Genomic DNA, 12,872 nt, shown 5'->3' on the forward strand with positions numbered 1-12,872 from the left:
ATGGTCGGAATACCCAAACAAGGGAACAGCAAAATTCCTTCAAAACAAAAATGGAACAAACAGAAAGGCAAAGGAAAAGCAAATAGTCAAAGTGAAACGCTTCTCTATTCCCGCATCAAAAAGGATACGAAGAGATCACAAGAATAAACACAAAAAGGGAGAATAAATAATGGGAAATTAAAGTCACACAGTCACAAAAGGAATCAAGAAAAAAAAAAGTCTTGACAACAGCCCTGTTTTCTTCTGCGTCCCGTCCCACCTCCCAAGAGGTAGAGAAGGGAGTGAGGAAGAAAAAACAAAAAACACACATGACAGAGGGCGATAAGTCTGCCAACAACACAATTTTTTTTTCCCCTCCGTATCGTCTACGCCACACCAGAGAGAGAGAAACAAAGGGTGAAACGAGGAAACCAGAGGAAACAACTGTATCCTCCTTCCCATCCATTCAAGAAGAGGATCTTTCGTCAAAAAAGTTTCGCTGCCGCAACATCTTGTGGCAATTGGCACTATTGTGCGGACCACCGCAGTGAATACAAGGGTTTGTTCGGAAGCAGTTTGCACTGGTATGCCCAAGTTGTCCACATTTTTCACATTTCAGTAGCTGTGGATGCTTTTTAAAGCAGTTTCTTGCTGTATGCCCACTCTCGCCGCAAAATGAGCACTTGGCTTTCCCGTTCTGCTTCTTGAAGCACTCGGCCTCCGTGTGGCCCTTGGCGCCACAGAAGTGGCAAACCCCGCCCGGCCCAATGTACCGTTCTAACCAAGCAACGTTTACTTCGGCTGGTGTCGCATCAGCCTCCTCGGTAACGGGCTTTCCAACGGCATAGTGCTCCACATATTGGGCTGTGAGACGCTCCACGGAAACTAAATCCACTGGAAATTCTCTCTTCTCCACAAGATGGTTGGCCAAAAGAAGAATATGCCGCACATCATCGGCAGCATACTCCAGAAAATGATCTGGCAATGGGCGAATGTCCCACACGGGGCGGTTACCAAGTGTCATGGCGGCCTGCACAGCAGAATCACCATCCTGTCGTGTAAGACCCGCAACGCTCTTCAGCACGTACGTCATGCCCGAACGGCGATTCACACTACGAAGTTTCCACTGAATGGCAGTAAAAAATACCTGCAGATCCAATACGCCCTCCGGTTTCAGGCCCAGCTGAGAGCTAAGAGCCTCTACATCCCGTCTGCAGTCAAAGAGCAGTTTTCTTATTCCCCGATTCCGCAAGAAGGGCTCCACACTCTTAACAAACGTTGGTGCCGTAAGGGTCAGTACGTCAAAGAGAAACACCACCGGTTTCGCATCTGAGCATGCTTGTAGAAGGGAAATACGCCCCAACTGTTTCGCCTGTTCGGTTGTACAGAAAGCCTCAATGTCAAGGGCAATGGAACGGGCTTTCAGCAACGACCCAACGGCCTCGTCTAACTTTCCTGGTGTATCCACCACCTCGTACGGATATTTCAAAATTGCAAGAGAAGACGGCGATATTGACGCTGAAGAGGACGCAGACGAGGGAGTTCCTTTGCTTAGAGAGGAACCCGCAGCGGGAGTTGCAAGCGGCCTCGACGGTCTCCAAAGCCGTATGACACCAGCACGACGCAGCATCCACCTTACCTTCTCTAACTACTTCAAGACAGAAAAAAAATCAAATACACACAATTGCAAGGGAAAAATACCCTAACGTCTCGTGTGGATAAGGAACAAATAAAACTCCCCTCCTCGCCGTTCTTAATTCACAACACACCGACAGAAAGGCCAAAACTACAATTGGCCGCAAACATGCACGTGTGTATATATTTGTCTGTGCCTCATATCACCACAATTCTCTCGTGTCAACTGACTCGGAACATTTCCATGTAATTTTTCAACATGAAAAGAAAAACACCTTCTTCTCGAACTGCGTCTTTCGTGGGCCGTTCCTCCGTCCACTGCTCAAAAGTCTCAGGCTTGGGTGGTCTCCCGAAAATAAGACTCTCTGGATGAAGAAGTAGCGATCGTACTTTCTTTGAGTCGCGTGGCCCCTCAAAGTGCAGCACCACCAGCCCCGCCTCTTTATTCTTCGGCTGCTCAGCAAGAGAGTGAAACAGACGGCGCGTGATGGCTTGTATCATGCCGCACTGTACGGGTGACGCAGAGAACTTCTCCAGTGAGTTATCTCTGTGACCAAACCAGACATTATGCGGGCGAATGCACCACCCCCACTCGTAGCGTGCGGCTCCATACACACGAAGTGCACCACCTGGAGGGACTATTGCATCAATATCGCGCGATGTCCATGAACTCTCAAGCACTTCCCGAACAAAGGAGAATTTAGAGCGGAGAAGAGGAGAAAACGTGACTACGGCAGCATTCTCATCCCGCCTTAGTGGGATAATGACATAATCATGACCATCAAAGGCCTTTGTTGGTCGTGGCTCGTGGTAGAACTTACCACTCGGTGAATATTCCACATACACATGGCGAAGACGACCAATGCCCCTGAATGAGCGCTGCGTCTTATTCACCATGTAGCGTAGAGATGCCGGCATCATGTCAAACTTGATGCGGTCGCCTGTTCCCCACGGTGCCTTCATCAACTGAATGTCCTCCGCGTGATCCGAAATAATGACGACGTCACGACAAAAGCTCATGTCCACTCTTTCTGCCTTCGCCCTTTCCTCAAGCGTCACCAATTTCTTGGGGTCAATTCCCTGTCCAAACAACGAGGCCCATCGCACAACTTCGTCAAGCAACACGTGACTCTCTTCTCCTGAAAAAGCATCAGGAGAAACATACAGTCCGATGTTCTCACTCACAGACAAGGGCTCGCCTTTTCTCTCTCTTCGATACGGTGGCAGTATGCGACAAAAAAATTCCATCTCTGCCGCTGTGACTGGCGGGTAAATGTTACCGGTTGGGTCCATGAGTTCCTCACGCCACTGGTATGCCAATCGTTTGCGTGAGGCAAAGAAGCCCACGACGACCACAGTTGGTATGGTGAGTCCCACAAACCATGTACCGGCGCCAAGCATTCTCAGTCACTAATCATGACCAAACAAACAAACAGCAACAACAACAAATAAGACGGACCAAAAGAGAGAAAAAAGAAGCAGCACGAGGCGTGACAGAGTCCCTCTGTTTACATAAATACATGTATACATCAATAAATAAATGTAGATGGATGGAAATACCGATACTACAAATGACAAAAACAACAACAACAACAACAACAACAACAACAGAAATAAAATAACATAAAAATAAATCCTTTGACGGCACCCATAAGAGCTGTAATAACAAATAAGAAATCTTCCTCCCCATACGTTTCTCCATTTCCCCACCCTCTCAAAAAAAAAAAAAAAAGAAAAAAAAGAAACAAGTCAAGTAAGACATTATTTAAGAAAACCCAAACCAATACGGACATGGGGCAATTTCCTTTTCCTTGTTTAAGCCGTTCCCTGTTCATTCATTTGTTCTCGAGACTTTTCCAACATCCTTTCCGTGTTCAGCAACTCAATATAATACCCGTCAGGGTCCACAATAAATGCCATAAAACCGTCCTCGCTTTCGTAGTCAATGGGCACGTTCATTTTCTTCAGCCGGGCAATTTCCTCATTGACATCCTCCACACCAATGGCAATGTGCCCATACGCATCTCCGTGTTTGTACTCACTCTGGCCGTAGTTGTAGGTGAGCTCCAGCACTGCCGTCTCACTCTCCGTGCCATAACCAAGAAAGACCAATGTAAACTTGTCCTCTGGGCAGTCCCACTTGCGTAGCAGACGCATACCAAGGGCCTCAGTGTAGAATTTGATGCTGCGGTCCAAATCGCCCACACGAATCATTGTGTGCATAAGTCGTCGTGTTGACATGATTGCCTTCTCCTAGCTTTGTATATTCTTGAATCCCCCCTCGTTTGAAGGCGTTTTTCTCCACACCCTTTATTTTATTTATTTTTTTCAATGAGTTGTTTGTGCCCCTTTTCCTCGAGACGCCGTGCAAACCAGTAGGAGAAGACTCATCCAAAATGACGTCCCCATTCATAACCACAGGCGGACAGAAACAACAACAAAAACAAAGACGCATTGTATTCCATCTTTTCTTCTTTTTTCCTCGCCCAATCGTGTTTAAAAAGAAAAATCACACACACACACACACACACAATAAAAACAAAAACAAAACACACACACACAATAAAAACAAGCTTCCCTGTGAAACGACATTTCTAAGACTATCGCGCAGATGTCCTGCTCGTGTACATTGCATGTTCTTTAATAAAACGAAGACATGTGTTGGACCACTCCATAATTTGCACTCGCGGAGGCAAAATAGAATTTTTGCAGCCGTGAATTACCGGACTTAAGAGAACGACGTCACTCACCGAGTAATGATTTGTACTGCCAGTTTTTTCGGTCACAAATCTCATCCGTTTCTCTCGCTCACTGAGGGAAGAAATCGAAGGTTGCGAAAAAAGAAGTGTTGTAATGCGTTGAAAAAAATTCCAAATGGATCTATCCTGAACCCATGCATCAGAATGTACCATAAGCGTCGGGGTTGTGTACCGGTTGCGACCCTCTTCTATCGGCTTCAAAAACAGTTCGTTCTGCAAAGGTTTATGCCAAGGGTCAAAGACCATAACACTTTGAACGGGGTTTTCATTGGGTTTAGACTCCTGCTCCTCCTGCATGGCAGCAACAAGCGCCGTTGCCCCGCCAAATGAGTGACCCGACAAGTGAACTCGTGGCGATTGGCGAAGATACTGCTCAACGTCCAAGTCGGCAAAGCCCAGTTCCTTCCAAAACTCCTTTTCGGAGAGACGCTTGAGTGTTCGTCGGGTTTCCATAACTCGTTGGGCAAGTGCTTCCTCACAGACGGGGGAATCCCAGTCCACTTGTCTGAGAAAAAACTCTTTGCCTCCCCTTTCACTGTCACGCATAAACGAGGCGCTTCCGTCGCAATGCCCGACACTCACCACAACTGCCCCACGAGATGCCAGATCAGCCTGCAGAGCACTGTACAAGCGATGATACCCGTACAGACCATGACTGAAGATAATCACGGGAAGTGGAATCCCGCTGCTGTTAATAAGAGGAATTGGCTTCGCACCCTCAGTTGCTCGCAACCGCACAAAGAGAAAATCCCTCATCAAATAAAGAGGGACACCTGCACGAGATGAGAGCCCACTCATGAACCGAACATCATTAAAGGGAATGTACTGGATACCTTTGCGTCGTGGGGTTTCATTCGTGGGGTAGTAGACAGCCAGTGGTGGCATCGTCTGGGAGTGACGGCTGTGTACGTGTACAATGCCAACGTGGTAATGGCCGCCAACGGGCTCAAGAATGGGAATTGGCAACAAAATAAACATGACAGCCGTGCCTATTATTCCCAAGGGAAGAATAGGCAGAAAAACCACAGCTCCCAGTCCAAAGATGCGTAGAATCATAGAGAGAGGAATAAAAGCAAACAACAATATTAGGTGGGGTGATATGACATAGTCCCAAAACGAATTTGGCGCTCCCGAAAAAAATCCTGCGGTTGCACTCATACCTTTGTTCTTTTGCTGCTTTGTTTTGTTAGTTTACTGTCGTGTTCTTGTATGGTGGTAAGTATAAAAGTTAGAATGACAAATAACACGTACAGTAATGCATTGAATTAATTTGTACACGGCAACGTGAAGGATTGGAATTACAAATAAAGAAAGGAAAAAGACAGGCGCAATGAAAGTGCGGCTGTAAGGCAGCGGATCCATCCAACGTAAGTCGAGTGCACGCAGCAATCCCACCCTCGTGACATTGTGGACACACACAAACACACACAGGCGGGAAAACTCAAAAAAAAATTTAAGTTTTTTAAAATTTTCTCCTTTTATTCGTCATTTCTTCCATTTTTTTTTTTCCGCGTGGTTGCCTGTCACGTCTTCATTTCCGCCATCTACGCAGTTTGCAAGGTCGTCTTTTCCACTCCTCCTCCTCCTCTCGCATGTTATGATCCCTCTGTGCATCGTAGTACCTCAGTGGCCAACATAGGGATGAGCTTGGACGATTTCTTGGAGGCAAAACGCCGTCGTTTCGTTAGGGGCAACAGGAGTCCCATGTCCATGACAGACATGTGGTCGGTCCCACTGCAGGTCGTACGGAGGCATGAGACACCGGAGGAGGCAAAACGCCCCTTTAGCTCCTCCACTCGCACAGCGTACACACGGCGCTCAGACCACTCCTCGGAGTCAAAAAGCTGCACCTTGATGTGCGACGGCATGGAGATTGGATCCCCCACAGTACGGTCCAGAAGACTCAGCGGCCATGCATCAAAGGCAACAATGGAATTTATAAACGATAAAATTGCGGTGGCCTTCACAGCAACGGCCAACATCGTCAACGCGCCAAAGCCGTGGCCAATGAGATTGACTTTGGCACCAGAAGAGAGAAATGACTGCAATTCCACTGGCCCAACCTGCAGCTGTCGGAGCATTTCCCCTCGAAAAATGCCCTCGATAACACCAACAACATCTTCAATACGTTTTTGAAGTTGCATCAACATGCCCTCTTGAGTCAGCCCTCGTTCACACGGAAATTCTTCTTCTTCCTCACCCACCGATGAGCCAAGGCTGCTCCTCTCAAAAGAAACATCTATTCCATCTGCATGGAGCACGCTGTACACCAACGCTCCGGATGCAGCCAAAGCCAATGCAAGTCGTGAGTATGCCAAATGATGGGTAGATAAGGTGTGACTAAAAATAAAAACTTTCCGAGGCCCTCCGTCATGTGTCATTAATGATACGATGCTCGCATTTCGAGTACAGGGAATCCGCACAAGCTTCAAATGACTTAGCCACAGCGAGCGTACCCTGGCCCCCGCCGCCATGGTCTGGATGTAATGGGAATCATTACCAGGAAGCCAAGGTTCCCCTTCAATCGGCTTAATAAAAGTTGGGTAGTACACAGCAATCTCTCGCGTGATGTGACGAATGCCAATGTGATGTGTGCCTCCAGACTTCAGCGGTGCAAGAGGAAGAATGTTGAACATTGCAAACGTACACAAAAGGCCTGATATAAAAAACATCAGTGACCAAACGGCATAATTGGGCGCCATGCAGAACACAAGTACGGCAATCAGCATGCCACACTCCAGCGGCAGGAAGTGCAACGACAGCAACCAATCCTTTGCAGTGATCTTCATCTTTTGAGGCAGCCGTCAAGGCCACTCCCCGCAAAAACTAACAAAACGGCGCTCTCCGTTTTGATAAAAAAATAAAATAAATTAAAAGCTACAATCACAGAAAGAGAGGGCAAAGTCATGAACAGATAATTCGGCATAAGGCTGGTCCCCGTTCCCCATTACCGCAAAACAACAAGAACAACAGGGATCTCCCGCTTGGGTCAATGCACCTTCCAGCGTTACGCTCCAAAGAGTCAATTATCTTTAACGCCAATAAACAACCCATTCAAAAGTTACACGTCATTAATAACTGGACCCGTTTGGAAAATCATGAGGCAGCAGTCCCTATTTTGCCCATTTGGTCGCGTGTTCTTTTCATATGCCTTGTCAAAAGCAACATCCACCTCCCGCCTCCCGCCTCCCACACACACAGACAAACACGCAAAAAAAAAAAAAAAAAGAGTCGGGACACACCAAAACCAAGACAAAAAAAAAAGACCTGCAATTTTCCTCTTTTGTTTTCGTTTTTATGTTTCTTCTTCCCCTCTAAAGGGGTGTGGTTAGGCAAAAAGACTCACACACATGCAGACACATTCAGGGCGTCGTGAGTAAATAAAAGGAATGCCCGCCATTGTTTTGGCTTTGTAAGCCTTGTATCGCTCACCAAAGAATTCCTCACCTTCCAACACAGATTCTTCGTAAGCGATGCGACAACTAAAGAAATGCCACATGACCACGGCATACAAAACAAGACACAACGGGTTTGCCAGCACCAGCTGTGAGCAGAGGGTTCGCCAAAAGAAGCCAAAGTAGGCTGGATGACGCAGCACCGCGTAAATTCCATTATCAACAAGAACATGACTTGCCCGCCGCTCTGTCTCAATTAATAACGAGAAGTTCCGTCCACAATGCAGCATCCCGACAACGCGCACAAGATAGAACGCAACCGCCATCACAGCAGCCACAGTAACGGTACTATAGTTCAAGCGCAGCAACCATCCAGCAAAGGTTCCTCTGGGCACCTTCCAGCGCTCCGGGACAAGAAGCCACTCTAAAAAGAACTCTATCCATGCCGCAGAGGTGGCCGCCGTGTATTCTCTCGAGTGAATCAACAAGAAGGTATCAGGGTGGGTGTCATGACGACCTAAAGACGCCACCACCAGAAACTCGCTCATGTGAAAAAGCACCGGTATGCACAGGATGTAAACGCCGGCCGCGTACTCCTCGACACTTCCGGTGTACCAAAGGCTGTGGCATATCAACGCCAAAGCAAACATGAAACAAGCTCCGAGAAAAAATCCAATAAGTGCAGTCTCACGCATCAAATTGCGTTCCGGTCCCCGTTCTGTGCTCATCTCCTGGTCTTGCACGTGGATATTTATCCTACTCTTGATAATAATAATAATAAAAAAAAGAGCGTGTCTCTGTTGTGCATGTGGAAAAAGAAAAAGAGCAAAAATTATAAGAAACGACAGGTATCAATGGGGCGACAAGAACAAAAAAAAAAGGGATAAAGATAATACCCATTCAAACACAGACACACACAGGCACACGCGAGACGCCGTATGTTCTTTATTATTATTATTTTTCCTTTTTGGTTTACGACCACAATCAATCAATGATCATCAGACATCAAAAAAGAATGAAAATTTCACTGCAGCGCGTCAACAAAGATATACAAAACGCATCGATGGCTGCTACTACGCTCATCCCAATGACAACTACTCTCACCAATAAATCACTTCCTGATGAGTTCACTCTCTCGCGTTTGAGAAAAAAAAAATAATAATAATCAAAGGAAAACACTACTAAAGACATATATATATATATATATATATATATGTACAGGTTCCCCATCATCCCCCCAATTTTTCTCCACTATAGACCTGCTATCCTACAATGTATCTCCTGTTTCTAAACCAAACCCCCGGCAACATGACAAAAAAAAAAAAAAAGTGAAACAACAGCAACAAAATACACATGTAAATACGCGAGCCGGCTTTTTTTCTCTCCCCTTTCAGTTTTTTTTTTTTTAGTTTCTCCATTCATCATGATCGTTGCCTTTGCTAGCGCGCCCAAAGGCCCACTGTCCCCTATAGTATTCCTCCACTAGTTCATCTGAGTAGTCATGTACGCCGCAGAATGGCATATACAACGGCATTCCCTTGTTGATCACCCAACGTGAATAACCAGCCTCCTCTAACGCACGTCGCTCCGGGTTTACTAACAAGCCAGGTGCAGACACCCACATGGGATCACGTGAGAAGACCTCACCTGCATTGATGGGGGAGAATTCATCGTACTTAATGTTGAACGGCAATGCCATACCGAGTCGGGAGTTGTGGCCCCATTCACCCCTTGCTTTTACTTGTGCGGGGGTGTGAGCAGCATTGCCTTGCATCCACTTCAACCACATGGGTGAGGCGGTGTGTGGCGCTTGTCCACGAAACCAGTGGGGATCCACGGGTTCAACCATGCGGACAGTAAAATTTCCCTGAGAGCGACGAGCAAGCCAGTACTTGTTTCCGTTCTCATCTTTACCAACAAAAATCTTCTCATCCTTTCGGCGCCACTGTTCGCCAATGTAATAATGCCGTCGTAAAGCACCCCAAAGCCCAAACATACGGAAATCATGAATAATCCAGCGCAACCTATTCCACGTGAAGGAGTCCTTCCACGGCACATCACTCTGTCGGTGATGATGGCGAGGGAAGGGATGGGGGTCATCATGACACTTGGTGTACACAAAATTTTTTGTTCCACAAAGGGATGCGGCAGCTGCCATCTGGCCGTACTTCTGCGCCATGGGATTCGTGCCGATCCCGCCGTAAGTGAAAATACTTGTCATGCGTGGCGTTAGCGTAAGTAAACAGGTGGGGTGGCTTCAACAGCAACGAGCAAAAAAATAATACTGTATATTGCAGACAATTCCTTTCCTCTCACGGTGCCTCGTCCGTTCCTATGAATCTTGCGGATCAGCACCTTGGGGCCGGTAGTAGTGACAAAACGGAATCACAGAAAACAAACAAACAAAATTAGGATAAAAACAGCTACATATTCGTAGAGACTGCTACCGTGAATTGGTAGAGGGTAACGCCTGGGACAATCTCACAGGAGGATGGGTGGAAGATAAACAAGTGTATCATGTTGGGGGGAAACAGCCCCAGTTAATCGTTCCTCTCTTTTAGTTTCATTTGCCTCCCACACGTGGAGCAACGAGCGACGCGTCCACCAACTCGCATGCCCGCGAAATCATTTCTCACGTTCTCTTCCTCTCCTCTTTCCATTTTGCGCCTTACACGCCTCTCCAAACTGTTCATCATTTCCTTCCACGCTTTCTGGAATAAAGGGATTCAATAATTTTTCGTTCCTCCACCGCTGGAGTGACGTCACACACTGAGAGAGGCTTGTTGCAGCCTGGGCACAGAAGCGGTGTCCCTTCCGCATCCTCGCGGCCAATCAATTCTTCCACCCTCTCGTTAAAGCAAGTCTCACATAACAGGGTCGCACAACAGGGTGCTTTCATCGCATTCTTTGCCAGCAGCTTATCCCAGCCACACAACAGTTTGGATTCCTCCGTGGCCTTCGCATCCTCACCGTCAACAAGGCCCTTGCTATGGCCTTCTTTACTACTCTTTAATCTTGTGACGGACTCCCTTTGCAAATCTGCCACATCGGCGGCGGCTGTCACGACACCAGTGAAGCTCGCATTGTCTAGCCGTCGTTTCACCAAACGACCATCACGTGTCACAAATTTTGCTGCCGGATCGTCCATCGTGCACTCTACCAGCATGGTCTCCGGAATACCAGTTGGAAGTGACAACAACTTCAGTCCCTTCGTCCCCTTTGCCGCTGGGCAATGTTGAATGAGATGTCCTCGCTTGCCACAGTTGTGGCAAATATAATTTGGCGGTGGTGGAAGAAATGAGCTCTCGCGGCCCCCAATTGCGTTTCCCATCGGGCGGTTGCGCGTCTGACGTGTCCGCCAACCACCCACTTCATCAATACCCGTTTCCGCAGCCACAGCCTCACTCAGCTGCGCAAGGCGTTCCTCCTCTGTTAATGGAGCTGAAGCAGTCCCTTCTTTGGCGCCCATTCTCGTCAGGGAACGTTGGTGTGATGAGTTACCGGCTGGCGCCTCACGTTCGCGCCTTGGAGGAGGTCTACCAGATGCAACATGCCTTACCACCTCCAAAACGGTGTACGCTGGAAGTTCCTCCTCGGGATGTAAATAATCCGAGCTCCCTGAAATAAAGATGTCTATTTCTTCCGGAGATCCACTCAACTGCGTTGCAATCGCCTCCTTAATCTCACGACATGATATCATACGGTGGGGAACATCAATAACCCCGACATGATTGCTAGAACGAAGCCTGAACGTAATCGTTGCCACCATAATTAAATTCTTCAACTAAATTCTCTAATCTCTAAGACTTCCTCAGTCTGCAATAATAATAATATTAATATTAATATTACTAATGCCTCCTGTTGGGGAAGATGACCGTACCAACGCTCCCTATGGTTTATCCTTTTTATTCTTCTTCCTTTTCTTGCCTTTCCGAGTGGAAGTGCACTCTGCGGTCCCTCTCTCTGCCACACCACACCCACGTACCGTGTTCGTGATTCATCCAAAAAGAATAGGCCACGACGCGTTCCGCAGCCCCCCCCCCCCAAAAAAAAAGGTCAAAAAGAAGGAATAAAAGGCAACAGTTCAACCAAAACCCACCAAAAGAGGAAATAAACCACAAAATTACATTTATAAATGAGGTTCACTACATGAAACCATCATTCCTTCCCGTTTTTTTTTTGTTTCCTTTTCAGAACAAACAAGGAGGAACGCAAGTTTCACTTGCCGATAAAGGCACGACTTACACAGAGATGTTGTTGTGATTGTTATGCTGGATTATCTCCTGCGAGGACATCATCACGGGGAATTGTGGCTCCCCGGAAACAATGAGTTGACTGCTTCAGACCACTTGCACTGAAGGGGAAACGGTACGCAAATGACACCGTACATCTTTTCCATCCAATGGCTGTTCCGAGCTGCGTGCTCCTCCCATAATGAATAAGAGGGGATAATTCCCTCCAACGTGCTTTGCGTGGTTTCTTTGCTGAAACAGGCAGTGATGCTTTTGTGTGGACGCGTTGATGCAGCGGGAATTAAATCATCCATGACGACATCTTTCTGCGTCCTCAATCCACACTTAAAAGAAAAAAAAAATACTGGAAAATTATAAATATGGCCCAAAACAAGGCTCCAACTTTTGGTGACACTGGATCAAAAGCTAACAGCAGAGAAGAATCAACAAAAACAAAAAAAAAGATAAGAATGAAATGACATTCGCTCACAAAGATTAAAGGACAAAAAGATGATGAAAGTTGTGTTGAGAAATAACAGAAGGAGAGAGAGATAGTGAGAAGGAGGGAGGGGGGCTATCAGCACATAAATAGTGGCATGCATGTACATGCTTCTGCCTGAATAAAAATAATGGAACTTCCAATAATCCCAATATTAATAACAGTAATAATCTCAAACAACAAAAAATCCCTCTTTCTTTTATTTGATGCCTCCCCATACGTTGTTGCAGGGGAAAAATAATCGGCCACCACGCTAACTCCCGCGGAAACCCAAAATATAAGGCATCACCAAGGCAATTCTTTTCCCCTCCTTCTTTTTTTTCTTTTTTTTTTTTTTTCCTCTTTAAATTCCCTTCAAATAACAAAAACAACA

General features: G+C 46.7%; 8 protein-coding genes across 8 annotated transcripts, besides 12 other annotated features; all 8 read right to left on the minus strand.

The window, feature by feature from the left end:
- Nucleotides 1-3,487: part of a sequence feature (heterozygous, non-Esmeraldo-like haplotype) that runs on past the window's edge.
- Tc00.1047053510659.219 (hypothetical protein, conserved) lies at nt 446-1,609 on the minus strand (the record flags this gene model as incomplete). The annotated part of the gene is made up of 1 exon (XM_813371.1): nt 446-1,609. The coding sequence occupies one exon, from the start codon at nt 1,607-1,609 to the stop codon at nt 446-448; it is 1,164 nt and encodes a 387-aa protein (XP_818464.1).
- Tc00.1047053510659.230 (hypothetical protein, conserved) lies at nt 1,837-3,015 on the minus strand (the record flags this gene model as incomplete). Its single annotated transcript, XM_813362.1, has 1 exon — nt 1,837-3,015. The coding sequence occupies one exon, from the start codon at nt 3,013-3,015 to the stop codon at nt 1,837-1,839; it is 1,179 nt and encodes a 392-aa protein (XP_818455.1).
- Nucleotides 3,189-3,224: a microsatellite.
- Nucleotides 3,331-3,359: a microsatellite.
- On the minus strand, nt 3,430-3,855 carry Tc00.1047053510659.240 (lactoylglutathione lyase-like protein, putative; the record flags this gene model as incomplete). The annotated part of the gene is made up of 1 exon (XM_813363.1): nt 3,430-3,855. The coding sequence occupies one exon, from the start codon at nt 3,853-3,855 to the stop codon at nt 3,430-3,432; it is 426 nt and encodes a 141-aa protein (XP_818456.1).
- Nucleotides 3,488-3,894: a sequence feature (areas merged during assembly that could not be assigned to a particular haplotype. This can correspond to areas where the two haplotypes were merged or to regions with more than two copies in the genome that were merged during assembly.).
- Nucleotides 3,895-12,872: a sequence feature (heterozygous, non-Esmeraldo-like haplotype).
- Nucleotides 4,125-4,176: a microsatellite.
- Nucleotides 4,215-5,531, minus strand: Tc00.1047053510659.250 (phospholipase A2-like protein, putative; the record flags this gene model as incomplete). Its single annotated transcript, XM_813364.1, has 1 exon — nt 4,215-5,531. One exon carries the CDS (start codon nt 5,529-5,531, stop codon nt 4,215-4,217), a length of 1,317 nt encoding a protein of 438 aa, XP_818457.1.
- Nucleotides 5,817-5,845: a sequence feature (AT_rich).
- Nucleotides 5,969-7,162, minus strand: Tc00.1047053510659.257 (phospholipase A2-like protein, putative; the record flags this gene model as incomplete). Its single annotated transcript, XM_813372.1, has 1 exon — nt 5,969-7,162. The coding sequence occupies one exon, from the start codon at nt 7,160-7,162 to the stop codon at nt 5,969-5,971; it is 1,194 nt and encodes a 397-aa protein (XP_818465.1).
- Nucleotides 7,226-7,249: a sequence feature (AT_rich).
- Tc00.1047053510659.264 (prenyl protein specific carboxyl methyltransferase, putative) lies at nt 7,702-8,496 on the minus strand (the record flags this gene model as incomplete). The annotated part of the gene is made up of 1 exon (XM_813373.1): nt 7,702-8,496. One exon carries the CDS (start codon nt 8,494-8,496, stop codon nt 7,702-7,704), a length of 795 nt encoding a protein of 264 aa, XP_818466.1.
- Nucleotides 8,534-8,555: a sequence feature (AT_rich).
- Nucleotides 8,958-8,986: a microsatellite.
- Tc00.1047053510659.270 (hypothetical protein, conserved) lies at nt 9,174-9,989 on the minus strand (the record flags this gene model as incomplete). Its single annotated transcript, XM_813365.1, has 1 exon — nt 9,174-9,989. One exon carries the CDS (start codon nt 9,987-9,989, stop codon nt 9,174-9,176), a length of 816 nt encoding a protein of 271 aa, XP_818458.1.
- On the minus strand, nt 10,461-11,537 carry Tc00.1047053510659.279 (nucleic acid binding protein, putative; the record flags this gene model as incomplete). Its single annotated transcript, XM_813374.1, has 1 exon — nt 10,461-11,537. The coding sequence occupies one exon, from the start codon at nt 11,535-11,537 to the stop codon at nt 10,461-10,463; it is 1,077 nt and encodes a 358-aa protein (XP_818467.1).
- Nucleotides 11,589-11,616: a sequence feature (AT_rich).
- Nucleotides 12,811-12,837: a microsatellite.

Source organism: Trypanosoma cruzi, genomic scaffold (assembly GCF_000209065.1).
Source record: "Trypanosoma cruzi strain CL Brener 1047053516807 genomic scaffold, whole genome shotgun sequence".
Classification (NCBI taxonomy): Eukaryota; Euglenozoa; class Kinetoplastea; order Trypanosomatida; family Trypanosomatidae; genus Trypanosoma; species Trypanosoma cruzi.